At 38.2% G+C, this 20,436-nt stretch overlaps 2 protein-coding genes, 2 long non-coding RNA genes and 1 other non-coding gene across 12 annotated transcripts in view; 3 read left to right on the top strand and 2 right to left on the bottom strand.

The window, feature by feature from the left end:
* Nucleotides 1-9,375, top strand: part of LOC124642738 (transcription factor EB) — a 121,923-nt gene extending 112,548 nt beyond the window's left edge. For 7 of the 8 annotated variants that reach the window (XM_047181350.1, XM_047181356.1, XM_047181352.1 and 4 more), the window contains 7 exons: nucleotides 1,051-1,292; nucleotides 3,314-3,493; nucleotides 3,872-4,004; nucleotides 4,483-4,607; nucleotides 5,032-5,146; nucleotides 5,588-5,710; nucleotides 6,171-9,375. In XM_047181350.1, coding sequence (XP_047037306.1) covers nucleotides 1,051-1,292; nucleotides 3,314-3,493; nucleotides 3,872-4,004; nucleotides 4,483-4,607; nucleotides 5,032-5,146; nucleotides 5,588-5,710; nucleotides 6,171-6,334 — 1,082 coding nt within the window. In that variant the 3' untranslated portion in view covers nucleotides 6,335-9,375. The remainder of the gene's footprint in view (nucleotides 1-1,050; nucleotides 1,293-3,313; nucleotides 3,494-3,871; nucleotides 4,005-4,482; nucleotides 4,608-5,031; nucleotides 5,147-5,587; nucleotides 5,711-6,170) is intronic. The other variant, XM_047181351.1, reaches the window with a different exon arrangement.
* On the top strand, nucleotides 348-540 carry LOC124642839. The gene has a single exon (XR_006985828.1). It is a non-coding gene; the product is annotated as a U2 spliceosomal RNA (small nuclear RNA).
* Nucleotides 9,376-11,652: 2,277 nt separating the features above from the next.
* Nucleotides 11,653-14,584, top strand: LOC124642706 (phospholipid scramblase 2-like). Its single transcript, XM_047181308.1, has 5 exons — nucleotides 11,653-11,769; nucleotides 12,827-12,993; nucleotides 13,316-13,569; nucleotides 13,945-14,080; nucleotides 14,460-14,584. Exons 1-5 carry the CDS (start codon nucleotides 11,653-11,655, stop codon nucleotides 14,554-14,556), a joined length of 771 nt encoding a protein of 256 aa, XP_047037264.1. The 3' UTR covers nucleotides 14,557-14,584.
* A 1,903-nt stretch (nucleotides 14,585-16,487) lies between these two features.
* Nucleotides 16,488-17,554, bottom strand: LOC124642812. Its single transcript, XR_006985822.1, has 2 exons — nucleotides 17,131-17,554; nucleotides 16,488-16,752 (listed from the first exon to the last, which is right to left on the bottom strand). It is a non-coding gene; the product is annotated as an uncharacterized LOC124642812 (long non-coding RNA).
* A 659-nt stretch (nucleotides 17,555-18,213) lies between these two features.
* On the bottom strand, nucleotides 18,214-19,278 carry LOC124642795. The gene is made up of 2 exons (XR_006985819.1): nucleotides 18,857-19,278; nucleotides 18,214-18,478 (listed from the first exon to the last, which is right to left on the bottom strand). It is a non-coding gene; the product is annotated as an uncharacterized LOC124642795 (long non-coding RNA).
* Between the last annotated feature and the right edge of the window lie 1,158 nt (nucleotides 19,279-20,436).

Below are 20,436 nucleotides of genomic sequence, written 5' to 3'. Positions count from 1 at the left end.
TACCTTTAAGCCCAGTTTGACTGGTAACTTCTATCTGAAAGCAAAAAATGCCAAATAAAGGAGTAAAAAGATACCATGATAATTTATCAGTCCCTCGGTATCTCCGTAAATAACGTCATTCTAATTAGAAAAAAATAATCTACGACAAAAGTAGCCAAACTTACGAAAGTACAAGTTTGAATACCTACTACAAATAAGAGCATACACAATCACAGATGGCGTTAGCGTCGCGCCAATAGTTTTCTCAAACGCCGATAGATGGCGCTTTACATTTAGAGCACTTTTCTGAATCGCGGTGTTAAGATTCTCCGCGGTCGAATGACCCTCCCCGGTAACTTTAGTTCGGTATCGCTTCTCGGCCTTTTGGCTAAGATCAAAGTGTAGTATCTGTTCTTTTCAGCTTAATATCTGAAAGTTCCCTCACTGAGGGACCAGTATATTAAACTGATTTTTGTAAACTGACAGGATGTTCGGGGCTCGCTCCACTCCCGTCACGGGTCGGCCCGGCATTGCAGTGCCGCCGGGATCGGCCCACATAATTACTTGAAAATCTGTCCTGATGTAGAATAGATCCATGATACCCTAATCACTTGTCATAGTACCTACTGTTATTAAACGTGTAGAATTTACCATTCAAGCGGTACGCTTCATATGCTGCTAATATAACAAGTATGGTCAGTAAGTCTCGTCAGACTGACATCATATGTCTGGCAGAAATTATAAGCAGCCTTTAGCTGGCAGATAGCATTAACTATCAGATAACTAATTGACACTATCGGTACCAGTGATTAGCTTGTTTTTTAATGTAATTCTCTTGGGAAGCTCTCTCCTCATGTTCTCACATATTATGGAGACATCAATTGCTGTAATAAACTGTCAGGTATAGGTCAAAATGTGTAAATACATTTTTTCAAATAAAACGGTAAATATTGACATGACGCCTATGTCATTAAAAACATACAGTGCCGAATAAAATTCACTCCTGATACTTCTAGGATAGGAAAAAAAACATTTGCAGTATCCTAATTATAAAAATTTCACCAATTCCAGTCGAAAGGCGTCGCCGCTTCAACATAAACGATCGAATAAAGGAGCTAGGCACACTTCTGCCGAAGACCAACGATCCCTTCTACGAGGTCATCCGAGATGTTCGTCCCAACAAGGGGACCATACTCAAGAGCAGTGTGGACTATATCAAGTGTTTGCGGGATGAAGTGAACAGGCTTAAACATAGTGAACAGAGGAGAAAGCAGATGGAAATACATAATAGGAAGCTTATGTTGCGGATACAGGTATGTGCAGTGTTTTAAATTATTCTTATTTATGGCTGTCTTTAAGTTAGAAGAACAGTTTCACTTGTATTGACTAAAATAAATTTAGTCAATACAAGTGAAACAGAGTTCATCACAACATCATAGAAATATTTATTTTTAAAAGCATGATATGTTGCGAATATGTTTTGGTCATCCTAACTTGTTATTCATGTTTAAAACCATCTTTTTACATGCAGTCATGGTCACATAATTAAAGACACCCCCCAACTCGAAGTGAAATAAATAGTTATGGTACTGACATGAGCTTAAGCACGGTATAAAATGTAATGTAATTATTATTAAAACAAACTTTACATTGTGTTCTTTAAATTAAGGACAAAAAATAATTACTTTCTCTAATACTTTAGATATAACGCTCTATGGGAAATGAACACTAACTTTTGTAGCTGATACTTGGCTGGTCAACTAATTAAAGAAAGTTAAAGCCCAGTTAAGAAAAAAAACGAAAGATAGAAATAGTTGCCATACTTTTTTTCAGAAGTGAGTAAAATACTTATGAAAACTCGAATTAGGTAATAATTTAGGTTTCTTTCATTAAACATTTTCATTTTAGTCCTATCAATAAGACTAGAACAAAAATACTGGTGAGTAAAATGTTTTAGGCTTTTTTAAATTAAGTTTTGACATGCGGATTTATTCATACCACTTGATCTGTAGTAAGGACATTGTAATAAATTTATTAAAAAAGATTCCTTATCAATTAGCACTAAAAAAGGCAAGGTTTGAGAACAACTGAAAACCGACCCCAAGGAAAACTTGTCCGCAAACAGACTTTAAGGCGGTGCTATAGGCAAATAGTGAACCATTTACATAATTCGGTACTGGTTTTTTTGGGAGTCATCTGATGCTAAAAGGACGATAATTGTGTCTGCAGAACTTTTAGACTACAATCGGGTCGGGAAAAGCTATAAGGCATGGGTATCGGAAGATGTTACTTTTGGAAAAGCACCGCTTGTCCATACTGTAGTTGGCTATTTCTATCAAATGTGAAAGGTGCAGTGAACAAGTGTTCACAAATGTATTTTTTTCTCATTAAACAAAGGGATACGAATAATTCTAAAATAATGCATCGATATTAGTCGCCTCCAAAACATGAGATGGAACCAAAGTACACCAAGAAAGTTCTCAAACATAGGAGGCGAAAAAGTAATAGTGTGAGGCTTCGCTCCACTACTTGGTGTGGAGATCCTTTAGAAAGATATTATTAAAAATAGGCGAATTCAAGTACTATAATATTTTAGAAATAAGCATGTTGTTATATGTTTAGCATAATTTAACGCTTCCTTAACGCTTTACAAATTAGAAAAGTTCTGAAAAACACTGCATGAGTAGTGAAAAGGACTCTTTGATCGAGCAACTTATGACGGTTTTGGTTTGGCCCATTGCAAATTTAATAGAAAAAAATTGGTAATCGGCCAGAAAACACAATGGCAATAAGTCATACACGAAACATTGATCAATTTTACACAGATTTTTATGAAGCATGGAAGAAAATTCCCGTAGCGACTTAGAACAAAACTGACCGCTTGCACGTTTAGGGATGTCATTGAGGTAAAAGGAAATAAACCAAATATTAGTACTCATCAGTATGCTTAGTTATAGTGTAGGGAATGTTGTTACAGAAAAGTACCTTCAATAATATCAATAATTTGCTTTTCTTCCTCTGAGCAAATTGAGTGTCTTTAATTATATGGCCAGGCCACGTAATGGTTCATACCGCTCGAGATTCGGATAAAGCGAAAAAAAACTTGTCGCGGAGGATCACTGAAGATAGTCTTTAGTTTTAATATTTCACAATGCCCTCTTAAATATTTTAAAATAGAAAATAAAGTTCCAATAGTAATCAGAAAAAAGAAATGCAGATGAAATGCAGCGGCAATTTAAGATTCCAACAGTGTCTTTAATTAGCTGACCACGACTGTATATTTTATAAACTTACTTGGTCATATATCAAACTATAGCTATCTCCTATATTGTAGGAGCTGGAGCGTCTCGCGCGAGTGCACGGGCTGCCGGTGTCGGGCGGCGCGGGCTGGGCGTCGCCGCACGCGGACGACTCGGGCGTGGAGTGCGCCGAGCCGCCCGAGCCCGCGCCGCCGCCGCCCGCGCCGCAACCCGCTGCGGCGGCATCCGCGCCCGAAACTCCTGCTCCTGTGCCTGTGAGTTCTGTACTTATTGCTGTTACTGTTACAGCCTTTTTATCGTCCCACTGCTGGGCTGCGGCCTCCTCTCACACGGAGAAGGATTGAGCATTAATCACCACGCTTGCTCAATGCGGGTTGGTGATTTTAGACTTTATAGTCCAGGTTTCCTCAAGATGTTTTCCTTCACCTTTTTATCAGCCATTGGTGTCTAAGTATACTTAGAAAGTACATACAAACTTAGAAAAGTTGCATTGGTACTAAGATACGTAACGTACGTGCGTTGGTGGTAAGATAGACTTAGAAAGTACTTATTACTATAGCTGTGGTAATAAAATAAAGTATTTATTGATTTTTTTTCGTCAATAAAGTTACTCATGTGTCACCCTCTTCCAGGAGCTGATCCTGCCGAAGTCGGAGCCGGCGTCGCTGATGGAGTTCGGCGAGGCCGGGCCCGACCTGCTGCGCGGCGTGCCGCACGACTGCCTGTCGGCGCTGGACGCGCTCGGTACTGTGTGCCCCGCTAGCGGTACTGTCTCACTGGCCTGCTACTGTTTACAGAGCACATGTACCAGGATTTGACCCTAAGGCTGCCTGTCCACCGGAGCGGAGCTAGGCTGCCGAGCGGAGAAACTGAGAAATATTAACCAATAGGATTGCACAAAATCTCCGCTCCTCAATCCTATTGGTTAATATTTCTCAGTTTCTCCACTCCGCAGCCTAGCTCCGCTCCGGTAGACAGGCAGCCTAAACCCCCTCCACTGCCACTCGCAGTTCTCACCAAATGTTTGTCGTAACGACACATTGCTCGAGTCGAGAGAACTATACCTTAAATGGGCCTCTGCGCAACGACTCGCGTAACTGTCCGGGACGACAAAAAGTTTGAGGACAACAACTACTTATCTAACCTCTTCACTTTATTTCTGAAAGCCTGGAGTAATGTTATAACTCTTTCACTACATTCTTACCCTATACAGACCATGCTAATGTATTCTTTTTATTTACAGATGGCTTGAAACTCGGTTCCTGTTCCCCGCTGAGTCGAGACGAGGGTCTGTCTCTGGGCTGTCTGGAGCCAGACCTGTGTCTTGAGCCTGTGCCTGATCATCTGTTCAACCATAAAGACATTAAGGTAAGTTGCACCACGGTAGAGTATTTATTTGATCTTTGTCAGTATATAAAGAAGAGCTTGTGGCTAAGTCAAAGCCCCGTGGATTGATCGATCATAAGGTAAAACAACACTTGACGCGGTCCATGAATGGCTGACCACACGACATGACGAGATCTTCCTTGTCTCGAAGAGCCCGATTAACTAGTGGGTCCGGGCTGTCATTTGAACATCTTTGGCAGTCCTTACGGGTAATCAGAAGCCAGAAAGTCTGACAACCATCAAAGGTTATTGATTTGCCCGAGAAACTGAATGTTGTGGAGGTCAGATAGACAATCACTCTCTGTATAACACTGGGACTCATCGATCATTCGATTATTGAAGCTGACCCCCACATAATATGGAAATGGCTAGGCAGATGAGATGTTAATGAATGTTGTTTGTACAGATGCGCCTGTCTCCGACGCCCGCGCTGCTGAGCAGCGAGGAGAGCGAGGCGGTGCTCAACCTCGCGCAGATCGAGGACCTCATGGACGACGACTCGCACAACCCCGTCACGCAAGGTAACTAATACTTACTATGTAATATTATAGCTTGGGTTAACTTTACAGCTACGTTCAGAAATATTTATTTCTTAAACATAGGTAATCACATAAGAATCTTATTATGCGAAGTGCGCTTTGTTACATTCAGACAGACATAAACAAAAAATAACTATAAGTCGAGACTGTTTTGAGATTTTAGATTTTTAACCGACTTCTAAAACGGAAACGGAACGGAAACGGAACGGATGAGAACATCAAACATCTCAAGAGATCTTTGATGTTTTAAGTATATTTTATCATGCATTTGAGGTATTACAAAAAAGTTGAAGATTAAAGAAAACTACTTACCATTGCTAAATAACTAAAACAATATGTACAAGTTTTATCAACCTTAATATTTATGTCCATTAGATACCCGATATTTCAGCATGTAAATTAATATACTATTCATGTTCCCAGGTGATCCAATGCTGTGCTCGTCGCCGACATCGCAGCTGTGCCTCAGCAACGTGGTGGCCGAGGCAGCCGACAGGAACATCAGCTCCATGCTGCACGATGATGCAGCCAACTATCATACTAGCGGTAAATATACATAATACAAAATTACCTGAAACTTGGGGCTAAGTGGCAATGAGTATTGCTGGGTATTTGGGTTGAGGAAGTCAGATAGCCAGTGGCTCTATATAAAACGCCCGTACTCAGCGGAATCTTGTTAGAATCTAAGGTAGATTGGAAGCCAATAAGACCAAAATAGATGATGACCAATTTTTTACCAGATTGCTATAAAAACGAGTACGATGTCAGTTAGAATAAGTTAGAATGACGGTTCTGTTTTCCTCTTCCGACCATATAAATACTAAGAAAGTACTTCTAAATAAATTGTGTATTGTGTGGGATCAATTTAATGCCTTGCCATACTGATAGATTTCAAATTACACAACTCTGGCTGAATTTTATCTAAATCAATTCATTTTATCACACGTATGCTGAAATAAACTTTCGCATTCACAAATATTTCTTACCAATAAAATTATTCTTACAGGCACATCAATGCTCCTATCAGAAGGCGGTCTCGGCCTCGGCGGAGGCCTAGGCCTGGGTGGCCTCGGCGAAGGCCTGCCGCTGCTGCTAGGCCCTCACCACCGCCCCCACTCCCCGCACTCGCATCCCCGGCAGCACTGCTTCGATATGGACCTCGGCGCGTAAATACAAAGGTCTTTAGCAGTAAGTTTTTTTAGTGTCCGGTATTGAGAACAGCGTCATCTATTGGTGTGATAAAAAAAATGGTTTATGTAATAATTTCCATAGCTGTAAAGAGAGACCGGGTCAGACAAAACAATGTCTGTGTAATAATGTTTTCATTACTGTATGGAACACAGTTCTTGAATACAAATTCGGATGGGTAACTCTCCAAGAATATTACGTTGTTAGGCGTTTTCGAGCGATGTTTTTTTGTTATATTTGGCTATAAAAACAGCAAATAACTAATATTTATAATTATTTGACTTTGAAAAGGAGTGCTGTAAAATTCTGTTAAACAGAAATACATATTAGTATTGCAAAGTTCTTATTGAAAGTTCACTTTGATAACAATAGATGGCGCTGTTACATAAAAACTCCATTACAATAAAATGGAGAGCAAAAGCAGTAGAATTTCTTGGCTAAGAGTATTGGTAGCTTTTTAAACAAATCTATATTATCATGAAAACACAATTTAGAGATCTCTTCCATTTGTTTGAATGTAAAAGACGTGTATGAGTGCCTTATCGAATAAGATTCTCATTAAGACAAGAACGAACTGACATACCTAACACATGGTTCCGTACACAATTTTTGTTCCTATTCGCATATCCATTTAGAATTAAGACATTTTAACATGTACCAATACATAACACTTTATCAAAGTGTTTTTATCAGCTTTTTTTAAAGTACGGAACCCTAATCGATGTTTTCTAGTTACGATGTGTTCAGTACCAGAGATAAGTAGGAGAATGAATGCGATGAACGATTTTATGGCCTTCTAGCAAAAAGAAAATTCTTTGATAATGATATTATATGTATGGAATACTTTTTTTTATGTAGACGTAAGAATAAAGTGGCAATTTTTATTTGACTTATTGGTATAAACATATCAGTATATTTTTTTAAAAAATACATAAAACTTCACAAAATAGAATTGACCACAAAAATGAAATAGCATTATTAAATGTCACTTTTTCTTATGTCAAATTTTTAAATGGTTCTCAAAGATTTTCAAAAGGACCCCTTATAAAAGGGCCTTTTTGAAACTGAACAATCTACGTACATTGAGGTACGTATATAATCACACAGATTGAGACAAACAGAATCCCAGTTGATTGAAAGCCAAAGAGTCCATTTTGCATTGCTAAAAGATGGGTACATATCTTAAACTTGGATACTGCTGGACTAAGGAGCCCTTTAAACGTTAAACATGATATCTTCACAAACTATGTGTTATTGACAAAGTATTTAAAACATAAAGACATAAGTAAACTATTTGATTTTACCTCTGGAAGCAACATTTCTACGAAAAAATTAGATACTCTTTACATAATGGGTTCAAAAAGTCCAGCAGTATAAAAATATGGAATAAAAAAGTTTTCTCCTTCACTAGTTAAGGTTAACTTTAGAACAATGTGATTGAGTAGTTACCGGCTCACTTATAGTTAATCCTTACAAAACATTTGTTTTTAACGAGCGGCCATATTTACCGTGGCGTGATCGAATCCGCCATATTACTGGCTAAAAGTTTGAGAAACGATGGCATAGCAAATTGTATAATATATTGAAGTTTGTTAATATATGTAATGTAGCCTAAATTGCAGCTGATTTATATTTAAATAGTGTAGTTTACGTTATTTTTGTAGTTATATCTTCTATTTGATTATGTTGTTTGATTTACTTCCAAATGGTTATATGATTAAAGTCCATTTTGCTTTGTAAAATGTATTCTTTAATATTGTTGTGGGATAAATTAAAATTATCAATGTGTATGAATAGAAGATGTAATTACACATGATTAATAAATGTAAATGTACGAAATAAATTCTTGATTCTGTGTGTTGAGGCACAAGTGTTACACTATTACATAATAAACAAGTATTGTATACTATTGTAGATAGAGGTGCTATATTTTTTGATAAACATTTAAATGTTACGAAACTGGGATAATATTAACTGAAGGACCATACTTTTGTACAGAATAATTCATTGTGATACGAAATATATTTTTAGATGATATTTATTTAGTTATACAAACTATATTTTTTGTATATAATATTATACTTAGCTGTTATTACACGAAGTGCCTTGCTTTTTAGCCAATTTAGTAGGAAAAGCTTGATTTTTTCTAAAAGAAAATAATGTAAATAGATTTTGTTAAAAATCTAACACTGGTTAAGAGAAACACTATGTATTTGTTAAGTTTTATGATGAATTTACGATATTTCATTATATTATGATATTTTTGAGACTATGACTATAGATCGACTATTTTTGGAACTGACGAATCCATAAATATTATCGAATTAGTCAGTTATTGGTTGTTTATTGACTATAGAAACAAAATTGAAGGGTTGCCAACACCAAAACCCCGTATTTTTATACAAATATACAGAACCCTTCTTGTCAGTCGGGTAATAATTGAGCAATATGAATTTATAAATAAATATGGCAATTTTAAAGTTGTTATAAATAACGAACAAACGTATTTCCTTATGATTTAAGATATAGAGAAGTTGCGAATCAGTGAGCCTTATCACTTATTGATAGTAAAAGTTAAAAGATCGTTTTTGTTAATATTATTATGGTCGTGCGCATGTTTCCGTATGTATTATGTATTTCGCTCGAATTAGACATTTAAGTTTAGAAAACTGGATATTTATTGTAAACGTTTTATGATTTTTATGTCTTGCGACAATTTTATTGTGTTTTGAAATATTTCATCAGTTGTATTTTAGCTAATATTCTAATATGTATTTTTCAACCTGCAATAAAAAACTGTTTTTTGAATACATTTTATGAAATTCACATCAATTATATTAATTGATAAATCCTCAAGAAATTGATTTTCTGTGGATGAAATAAACTGTGGATCCGATTCCCTTTGAGGCATATCGAGCGAAAAACAATCACAAAATATTATGTTGTATGAATGTTATTTAATATTGTATGAGATTAAAAAATGTTGAAGTACAAAAAGTGAATAACAATGAATTTACGAGTAATATTCGTCTTTTATTTTTATATACACCCTGTATTTAATTAGTATTTAGTGTTTTATTCATCATTAAGTTTTCGTTTTATTTTCTAATACACCTACCATGTTTTTCTCTGCATCACCCTAAGGGTGCGTCCACATCTGGCGAATGCGCCGCGAATGCGCAGCACGCGAGCCAATCGCGAGCTGTCCGCGAGCTGCGCGCGTGCAGTCACTGCAATAGTTCGGTGCGCCTCTTTAGCGCAACTCACGCAAGGCTCGTATAGAGCGCGCGAGCGGCGCGCGATCTGCGCGCAATCAGTTCTCGCCCTTACAGTTCCGTATATTGGCTCAGTACTATCGAAGATGGCACACGTCGCGCGCCGCCTGCGCGCCGCTCGCGTGCGGCGCTTAGGTCGCGCGCGAGCTGCGCGCGGGCGGCGCAGAAGCGGCGCACGAACAAAAATGCACGCGCGCAGCTCGCGGACAGCTCGCGATCGGCTCGCGTGCTGCGCATTCGCGGCGCATTCGCCAGATGTGGACGCACCCTAAGGTTGACTGGAAAGAATGCCTATGGCATTAAGTCCGCCTATGTGATATTTTTGTTGCATAAAGTTTAAATAAATAAATATAATACTGTAGATCTAACAACTTAGTAATAAAATCACCATTGGTATCCGACAGAAATAAGCAAATTGATTATGTCTGCTTATGTTCCTATGTAGCATTTAGGATATTTTAGAAAAATAAGAATAAATCTACGACATTTTAAAGACCCTTACTCTCCTGTAAAATGATGCTATTGAGCAAATGAGCATGTTATTTTGAAATAAATAACGGCTAAAATATATCCCGGAAATCTCAAGGGTCCTTCCATAAAGTACAATCATCATCAACGCACAAAAAATGTATTACAAACTGACCTAGTACAACACTAGCCTTCATCCCCCTAACGTTCTCAAAATAATCAATACGCAGTTTGACCATGCAAAAATCCTTATTAATTCAAAATGTCGCTTGCATAAAAACTATCGTTAATTCTATTCGGCACACTCTTGCGCATACAATGCATGAGACCTGCGCAAAACGCATTTCCCCTAAGAATTGAAGTTGGCAACAATTATTTTTATTCATTCAGTCTGGCAACACAATGGAGCGTTTCAAATTTCGAACGAAATTTGCGTTTTTGCATAAAATGGTGCTCGGCCGGCGCGTGCGCCATTAAAAAGCGTGGTGACCATACGATTCCACGTAGTAGGACGTCCTGTTATTTTAATTTTGTATTTAATAGCACTAATCTAAAGAGTAATGAATATATAACAATATTTCTTGAAATAAAAAGAATATGGATTGCATTTTTTGCTATTGCTTTATCTTTTGGTTTACCCAGATGTCACTACTTATTGAGTTATCAGTGCTATTCGGGAACACGTCATTCAATGGTCGAAGGTTTTGGACCATTAGAATAATAACTAGATCGCAAGAGGAACTAGAGGATCTAAGACAAAATAAAGCTGATCTGTAAAATAATCTTCAGTCAATTCTATAAAACGGACATCAACCCAAGGTGAGCCATGGTCACCCTACGCTCCATTGTAAATAGCATATATTGTTGCACCCAACTGATAAAAGCGATACAGTTTCCCAGTTTTTTTACACAAAAATTTAAATGAATTCCCCCAATCGCAATAATAATCTGACATTTGCATGAATTCAGATCATGTTTACTGCGATTTTATTTTATGGCGACTAGGGAATCGGTAAAATGCATTGAAAATATATTTTTGGGATTAGCGTAGTATTAAAAACTAACTCCCTAGTTGATGGAACAAGCTTGTTTTGCTATGAGTATTGTATTGAAGAAAGTAATGAAATAATTTCCTTAGTTTAGATACTACTGAACATTAGGTCTTGGCTTTGGATCCTACATTAAGGAAAATGTTCATAATTCGACGATAGATTTACCTGCATTCCTAGGTAAGGCTTATGTTTTGAGGATGATTTTAAGAGTAAATTCTAATAATATTGAATTGTATTGCCTGTTTTCAATACCAATTACAACTTTCTAAAAGCCTAATTCCTAGGCTAATGCAAATAAATGGTTTATCGGGACTATTTATTTCTTACCTGCAAATAGAAGATAGCAAAAATAATAACCATTGCCTTATTGACGACCTTCTTACCTAAACCTATTTCTACCTTCACAAAACTCTATGAGCTGTCAGCCGTCAGTCAAACCCAGCACATTTGACGAGCATGCTAACAAATTGATAACCGTCGAGATAGCGTTAATTAAATACAAAATATGACGATGCAGGCCACTCCGATTCCCCCGGCGTCTCCCCAAGACCCCTTCCCTGAAGTGGTGAAACTTCCCCCGCTGGTGGCGGTGGATCAGAAGGAACTTGTGCTATCACGTCAGGTATGTTATCAGGGTTCTGGAGTACTTTGTCATGGAGTTTAGTTTGAGGAGTTCAGGTCCTAGAAAACTCGATGTGTTGCTTTAGCTGGTCTTAAACGTAATGGAGTGGATTTTCCTATTTAGAGTTCCTGAATAAGGTTGGAAGTTGTTTGTCTTTCATTGCATATTGAGTTGCTTTAGGATTCATACAAAAAGCCAGCTTGTGCTACACAAGTTGAAACAGTTTTGTAAAATCTAAAAAGAAATCGTTAATTTTCAACTTTATCTATTCTCTCCACTTTTGAAGAATTTATTATACTTGTACATAATTCTACTATTGTACAAGTTTTACCAAATATGATACAAGAGATTACTTACATACTTTTTAGCTGTAGTTCCCTGCCTAGAATTGAGTGATGCGGAAATCCAAATGGCTGAATTTTAAATAGGCACACACTTCATGATAAATTAGCTAATTTATTAAGTAGGTAAGCTTTTATTAACAAAATAATGAATGCATTGTTATAATTGGTACCTAGTCATTGCTGCAAATTAAACGAATAGGAACTAACAGAACATACACAATTGTTACTAAGGCTGGCGTTAATTTATCAAAAGCTGACGTCAAGAGTTAAATAGGGCACAATAACCTAGGTATTCTCCCAGCCATCTAAATATAGAATGTGTCATTTACCTCATTATTACCTGCTATTGTGTAGAATATGCCTAAGCCTACGAGAAAAAGGAACAAAAATAATGCAGACACTATATTAACAGCGATTCACTGCAAAACTAACGACTTGGTTACCTAGCTTCCAGGGTACCTAATTTTCTATAAATTTATTAATCCATGCCGATCCTTAAGTATTGAGAAAAGCTAGCCTGAAAACGCCAATCCACCTTCAGCATTAACGCTCATTCTTTCTATGTGCTAAAAGAGGCATGTGCACTCCAGTGGGACTATGAAAAGGCCGATGATGACACTAATGAACAACTCACCATAAAAATAACTTCGAGTCTACCTTAGATTTTTGCACTTATGATATCTGAGTGGTATCAGAACTATTAACAATTCTAGGCGAGTCCAGAGCCACAGCCTCTAAGTGAGCTGGTGCCGATAGACCGTCTGTTCATCACGAAGCGGCTCCGCGTCAGAAACGTGCTGTTCCTCAGAGGAAAGAAGAACAGATTCTTCGTCAGAACCTCGGATCAGGCCCTCGTGTATACTATTGAAGAGGAGAATAGGCAAGTGTTGAACCTGTAATTTAAACCTGTTGGGAAATCTTTACCATATATTCCTAAAGAGTTACCATACTATTAACTATAAAGCTGCAATTTGTATTTTGCTAATATGCTAGACCTGACTGGTTTTTGTCTCGGTCACATAGCTCCGACGGTCAGGGAACGCGGGCGAAACCGTGGGTGGTTTATGCTCTGTAGCTACAAAATATGAACGGCAAATTATATGGTAATGGAGCGCCGCATTGGAGCTTTATAACTCTATATGTAATTGTTCATTCCTCTTACTCCTCAAACTTAATGCTCACCTCCACAATTTCATCAGCAGTTGGTGGGTAGGCTACTTCTGCTACGGCTTGCGACCGCTGCAACTCCGGGTCCTCAACAGCCAGGGTTCCGAAGTAATGCGGATAAACCGGCCCTACTCCTGCACGGCCAGGATACTGCCGTGCCAGCTCCAGCACCTGGAAGTCTTCTCACCTCCTGGACAGCTGATCGGCTGTGTGGAGCAACAGTGGACGCCAGTTAAACCTACGTATCTGGTGAAGAATGGTGAAGGAGATATTTTGTTTTGGATTCGTGGTGAGTTTGGTTTACGTGCATGAAAAAATAGCGACTAATCTAAAGTAATTTATGTTAGTACTTGCAGACTAACCTAATGCGATAAATGTAACTTAATTAATGAATGTTGGCGCTCACATTTGACAGCCTTGGGTTTACCAAGCTGGCTTTGAGCTTAGTCTTAAAAGTCGCTAGATTAGCTAGATACCTATTCCTTGTAGAATTTATTTTCTTTGGTGTCTTTTGTATGATGATGATGATAAGTGATTCTTCTTCTACTCACCTTTTCCCTCTATAGCTGAAGACCGGGACGTGCCTAATAGTACTCTCCATTCCTTTTGGTTCTGATTTCCGTCACTGCTCTCTCCATTCCTTCTATTCCCCGTTCCTCTGCAGGTCCGTTCATAACCCTGAGCTGCTTCCGCGACGTGCAGTTCTCCATCGTGCGGCCTGACGGCACGGCTGTGGGCGCCACATGCAAGCGCTGGCAGGGACTCACGCATGCGCTCTTCTTCGCTCCTGTTACTGATAAGTTAGTATCGTCTTTTAGTTGCTAAAAATACCTTACAAAATACGAAAATAAAAAAACTTTTCACAAATCTTCCGTCGTGGAAGAAAGTTAAGAATTACTATATTAGACTCCTGATATCAAAGTTAGGTACTGCTTTATGTGGTGTCTAAGTAATGAGGTCTTTTTAATAAAGTTGTTCGTGAATTTTATTCACCACAATTTTCAAAAAGGTCAATAAGTAAATCTAAATGATATATGTAGATAGGTGTTGGACAATAAGGTGTTTGTATGTCATTTAAAGAAATCTGAATTTTTGACGAATTATTTATATTAGTTTCTTGCCAAATGACACTTGTAAACTTTGTGAACAAATGGCACATAATCTTCTTTCCACCACCAGGTTCGGCGTGGCCTTCGAGCGCGACCTCCGAGTGGAGGAGAAGGCGCTACTCCTGGCCGCCACACTCCTCATGGACTACATGTACTACGACGTCTGATTGTTTACAATACACTGTGCATACAATACTCTAGGGTTTTCCTTCCTTCTGCGGTTTTTAGATAGGTTAAGTAGGATGCAGTTGGCTGGTCATGCAATTTTGAACAGTATGCCAAGGGGATAAGGTTGAAAATGGGTGGTTGGGAGTTGTTGGCCCGCGTGCGTAGTGCCACGGTGGACAGGTAGTCGAAGGTATAAGTATATCTTGAACTGTCTAGATTTGCTTGTCTATCTTCAGGCAGTATAAAATGTATTAACAATAAAATTTTCATCAAAATGTATTAACTTCTTAGTTCCTATAAAAATGTATCAAAAATCATAACAATACAACAAAACTCACAATTCGCGCTGAACAATCAATTTTAATATTCCAATAATAATTGACTTAACATTAAATCTTTGTACAACATCCATAAAATCCATAAATAATAAAAATCCGAAGCCATAAAATGCAAAACAACGAAAACCATAGCCAAGCGACTTTGAACTTTACGTTATTCACTTATCGTTTAATTTGTCTTCAAAAAAATAACACTCGGACATTAATATTGAAATGAGGGGACATCGCTCCGTTATACTTTAAATGCATTTCTCCATTTTGCACGAAAACTACGAAATTCCCCTAAAAATGTCGTCCGTCCCCTATTTGCATTGTTAACTTTTTTTCTCGGCAGATGTCCGAACGTAATGGCGCGAAATTTTGACAGTGCGCATAATTTTTGCCGCCAACTAAAACTTGCAAAAAAAAACTAAATTACAGGGAATTTACCCAACCCTTTTTTCCAAAGGATTGAATTCAATTATGAAAAAACTCGCTATAAAAGGGTGCTTTTACGAAAATGGGGAAATATGTAGGTCACTGGGTGTACTTTAGTGAATTAAAAGTTTTTTTTTCGCAAATATCAAAGCGTGGCTGGCGCATGTCTCTTTTTTCCAAAAAAGCAAGGGTTTAAACATCACAATAGGTTTTTTATTAAATGATTTAGAGAACTTTTTCGCGGCAAATTTGTGAAATTACGTTTTTTTGTAAAAAGCTGTATTTTTTACTGTTTTGTAAATAATAAGGTCGCAGGGAGCGTGTCAGGCGCGTGTGATTGATCGCGTATTGTTATCTATACATATAATAATCTATACATATAATAAATCTGTAAAAAAACTGTGTCTGTACATTGAATATATTAAAAAAATAATAATTGGGTGGGGTTTAGAAACAGTAATGGAGCAGAAATCCAAAAAAAAAATTCTGTCTGTATGTCTGTATGTCTGTATGTCTGTTTGTTTGTACACGCTAATCTTCCGAACTACTGAACGGATTTCAATGATTTTTTCTTTGTTGTATCAGTATTAAGCCTGGTCAACATATAGGCTATAATTTATCTTCGAAACTTGAAGACCTGATGCAGAACACCAACAGACCAATAAAACTATAAGAGATACAAAAATGGTGTCATGGCAAAAATTGTTTCATGTGATGAGCATTTTCAGCTGAGATAATAAATTTGAAGATCTGGAACACCTGATGTGGAACCCCAAGAGCCCAGCTTCTCTGTACCATATAGGGGAATGCCGTTTTAGCAAAAGTTGTTCAATTTGATAAGCACTTTCTATTGACTTATACAAACTGAAGATCTAAAACACCTGATGTGGAACTCCAGGGGCCCAGCTAGACTATAGCTTATAAAGATATGACGTTTTAGCAAAAGTGGTTCAATCTGATAAGCACTCTCTATTTTGACGTATAAACATCGAAAATCTGGAACACCTGATGTGGAACTTCAAGAGCAATACTACACTTGAAATGTATAGAAATTAATGTTATGAAATAGGTATGGTGAATCAAAAAAAGTAATTAGTCCGTCTTTTAGATTGTCCCGGTCTTATCCTCTGCTACGCTACTTTGTCCCTCCCAGGGGTTATTAAATAAAAAAAAGGTAGGTAGCAAGATGGACAATTTATTTACCGCACACAAAATACAGTATAGCTCGGTCGGCAGAAATAACAATGGGTTAGAGCCCATACATACAAGTTTACAGTGATTAACCTCCTCACTAGCCTAGCACTTCCCTGACGTCACTGGTCGCTGCAGGAACAAGTGGCCGCGCGCCGAGATCAGGTTCAGGTGCTGGTGTAGGGTTCGAAGGTCAACCCGCTACAGTCCACCGCGGGGAAGCAGGAGATTTAAGGTGTACGTGAAACCCTGTAATGCGCAATAAGCGAAGGCATTACACACTGGCCGTAGACGGTGAGCACCCACAGCAACGCTTAATAGGGAAGCGCTAAAAGTGTAGATGTGTTGCTGTGGATGTTCACTATCAGATACGGAGATAACAATAAGTCGGTTACTTAGCCAATTCAAAATTTGAAAATTTTAACGGTAAATAAAACGCAAGTAGGCAAAAATTACATTATTAAGAAAGTGTGGGGTAAACTACTATGCAAAAACACATAATAAGCTTGCAATAGAAATAAAGTTAAGCGATAACACAAATAAAGAGATTACCCAGCTAAAGCAAAGCGAAAGAAACCGTTATGGTTTGCTTAGCTTCTGGCTAATTTAAAATTGTATAGCACTTACCCAATCGGGGTTTAAATCACACACACTGAATATGCTGAGTATTATTATATGTCGAGATATATAGTCGAGGGAACGGTAATGACGCCCTTAAAAAGTTTAATCGCTATGGCGGTTATAATAACTTAAAGTTAGTGTTCAAAAAACCGGCGTGCGTTCGCCTCGATATCCAGATTCGCACTGGCAGCAGCCGTGACAGCGGCGACGTGGAAGCGAGGAGTCGCTGGTGCGGTCCGGGTGCCTAATATGTCGCTCGTTTAAATACGTGCGTGGTGATAAAATGTAGCTGGCCAGAAATTTTGATGCGTTTAGTTTGCTACTGTAAATAGTTTAGTTTTTGTAAATAGTTTTAGTTTTGTAAATAGTTTTGTTAATTTTATTTTACTCAACATTTTATTAAAAAGAATTAAGACATGTAACAATTAATGTTACATTTCTTAATTCTTTTAACAAAGCTTAAAAGAGAAAAAAAAACAATAATTAAAAGAGAAAAAAAACAACACGTTCTCCGTTCTGTTACAATTTAAATTTAAGAACGTCTGGTTTTTTTTTTAACGAAAAAAAAAATAATCAAATTAAAAAAAACAAAATCATAAAAGAAAGAAAAAGAAGAAATAAAAAAAATGCTACTAATGTGTACTATACCTTAATTAACTAATAATACAATAATAGTACGATATTTATTTAAATGTGAACACAATAAAAAAAATTATAATGAAAAAAAAAACAATTTTAAGAAAGCTTCGTTTTAGGTGCCCGAGACAAAAACATTAGCAAGAAATATTTGCACAAACCATGTAACTAAACGACTTTAAATTAATAAAAATGAATGTAGGGTAGATTAATAAATTATGACCAACATTAACTGTTCGAAGAAATTGAAAGCTTGTGACGTACACATTAGTAACGGAAAAAACCAAAAAATAAAAGACGTTTACACAGACAACCACTAACATACACAACCCACAACCAAAGGAGGAGGATTAATCAACTGTATTTCTACCACGTTTAAGGGCGCCAGTGTCCCGGTCTTATCCTCTGCTACGCTACTTTGTCCCTCCCAGGGGTTATTAAATAAAAAAAAGGTAGGTAGCAAGATGGACAATTTATTTACCGCACACAAAATACAGTATAGCTCGGTCGGCAGAAATAACAATGGGTTAGAGCCCATACATACAAGTTTACAGTGATTAACCTCCTCACTAGCCTAGCACTTCCCTGACGTCACTGGTCGCTGCAGGAACAAGTGGCCGCGCGCCGAGATCAGGTTCAGGTGCTGGTGTAGGGTTCGAAGGTCAACCCGCTACAGTCCACCGCGGGGAAGCAGGAGATTTAAGGTGTACGTGAAACCCTGTAATGCGCAATAAGCGAAGGCATTACACACTGGCCGTAGACGGTGAGCACCCACAGCAACGCTTAATAGGGAAGCGCTAAAAGTGTAGATGTGTTGCTGTGGATGTTCACTATCAGATACGGAGATAACAATAAGTCGGTTACTTAGCCAATTCAAAATTTGAAAATTTTAACGGTAAATAAAACGCAAGTAGGCAAAAATTACATTATTAAGAAAGTGTGGGGTAAACTACTATGCAAAAACACATAATAAGCTTGCAATAGAAATAAAGTTAAGCGATAACACAAATAAAGAGATTACCCAGCTAAAGCAAAGCGAAAGAAACCGTTATGGTTTGCTTAGCTTCTGGCTAATTTAAAATTGTATAGCACTTACCCAATCGGGGTTTAAATCACACACACTGAATATGCTGAGTATTATTATATGTCGAGATATATAGTCGAGGGAACGGTAATGACGCCCTTAAAAAGTTTAATCGCTATGGCGGTTATAATAACTTAAAGTTAGTGTTCAAAAAACCGGCGTGCGTTCGCCTCGATATCCAGATTCGCACTGGCAGCAGCCGTGACAGCGGCGACGTGGAAGCGAGGAGTCGCTGGTGCGGTCCGGGTGCCTAATATGTCGCTCGTTTAAATACGTGCGTGGTGATAAAATGTAGCTGGCCAGAAATTTTGATGCGTTTAGTTTGCTACTGTAAATAGTTTAGTTTTTGTAAATAGTTTTAGTTTTGTAAATAGTTTTGTTAATTTTATTTTACTCAACATTTTATTAAAAAGAATTAAGACATGTAACAATTAATGTTACAAGATAACCCTAAAATAATGGACACGTATTTTTTCTTTTCTCCTTCTCACAAACAAATAATAACAAAGATATAACACGCTTGAATTTTGTGTTAAGTCACTGCTTAGTACAAATTTTACATACCTAGACGTGGCGTCACGAGCCCCCACTCTCCGAATTTGTTGCGTTATATATATCTCATTATTATTTTGTATGTCTCTTCCAGACCTCGGGACTACAGAGTTCCGAATTTTTGGGAGTCAAACGTGAGGCCAAAGCCAACACGCTGAAGCCCTTTTGAGACAACTTTAATGAAATGGTGACACAAAACCGACAATTATCCCTTTATACACTATAGAAATGAACCCAAGGACAATCCCCGGTGAACGTCGTTAAAAAAAAAGACAATCTGTGCTATACCATTGCAAACTGTGGATGAATACTACTTGGGCTATTATGATGGGATGCTAATGGACTAGGAATGGGGAAACTACGGGAACTATGGCTCCTGCCGATGACAATGTATTAGATACATGTAAAAATGGCAGGTGGAGCCTCGCCAGCTCACTTACTGGGCCCCCGGGAATCTGTCACTGAATAGCAACAAAAGGGCAACAGGGACATGAGCGGCTGAAGTGTGAGGATACCTCGGCGGATTTTAAACGCAGATTACGCGCTCCCTGTGGGTCACTTACCACGAGGCACCTATCCTCCGAGCAGGGCTACTAACCCTGCTCAAGCGACTCCACTCTGGATGGTCAAGCCAAGCCAGAGGCGTGAGACCTACCCCCGTCATGGTTCACTCCGACCGGCCGGAGATGGGGGACAGTATACTCTCCCTGGAGAACTCAGTATATATGCCCCGCGGGGTCGCTACTCCCCGTCATCAGCCTCAGATATCCTGCGATGCTTATATCTCATTATTATTGTCGTTATTATCTCAAGAGCCTTTGTCCAAATTATGTTAGGGTCGACTTCCAGTCACGATGCAACTGAGTACCAGTGTTTTAAAAGGAGCGACTGCCTATTTGACCTCCACAACCCGGTCAACCGCTCAACCCCCAACACCCCTCGGTAAAACTGGTCAGACTTACTGGGTTATGACTACCCATAACGACTGCCAAGAATGTTCAATGACAGCCGGAACCTACAGTTTAACATCCCCTCCAAAT

Source organism: Helicoverpa zea, chromosome 25, assembly GCF_022581195.2.
Source record: "Helicoverpa zea isolate HzStark_Cry1AcR chromosome 25, ilHelZeax1.1, whole genome shotgun sequence".
Taxonomy (NCBI): domain Eukaryota; kingdom Metazoa; phylum Arthropoda; class Insecta; order Lepidoptera; family Noctuidae; genus Helicoverpa; species Helicoverpa zea.
The sequence above is the reverse complement of the archived record's forward strand: the minus strand, read 5'-3'. Positions and strand labels throughout refer to the sequence as shown.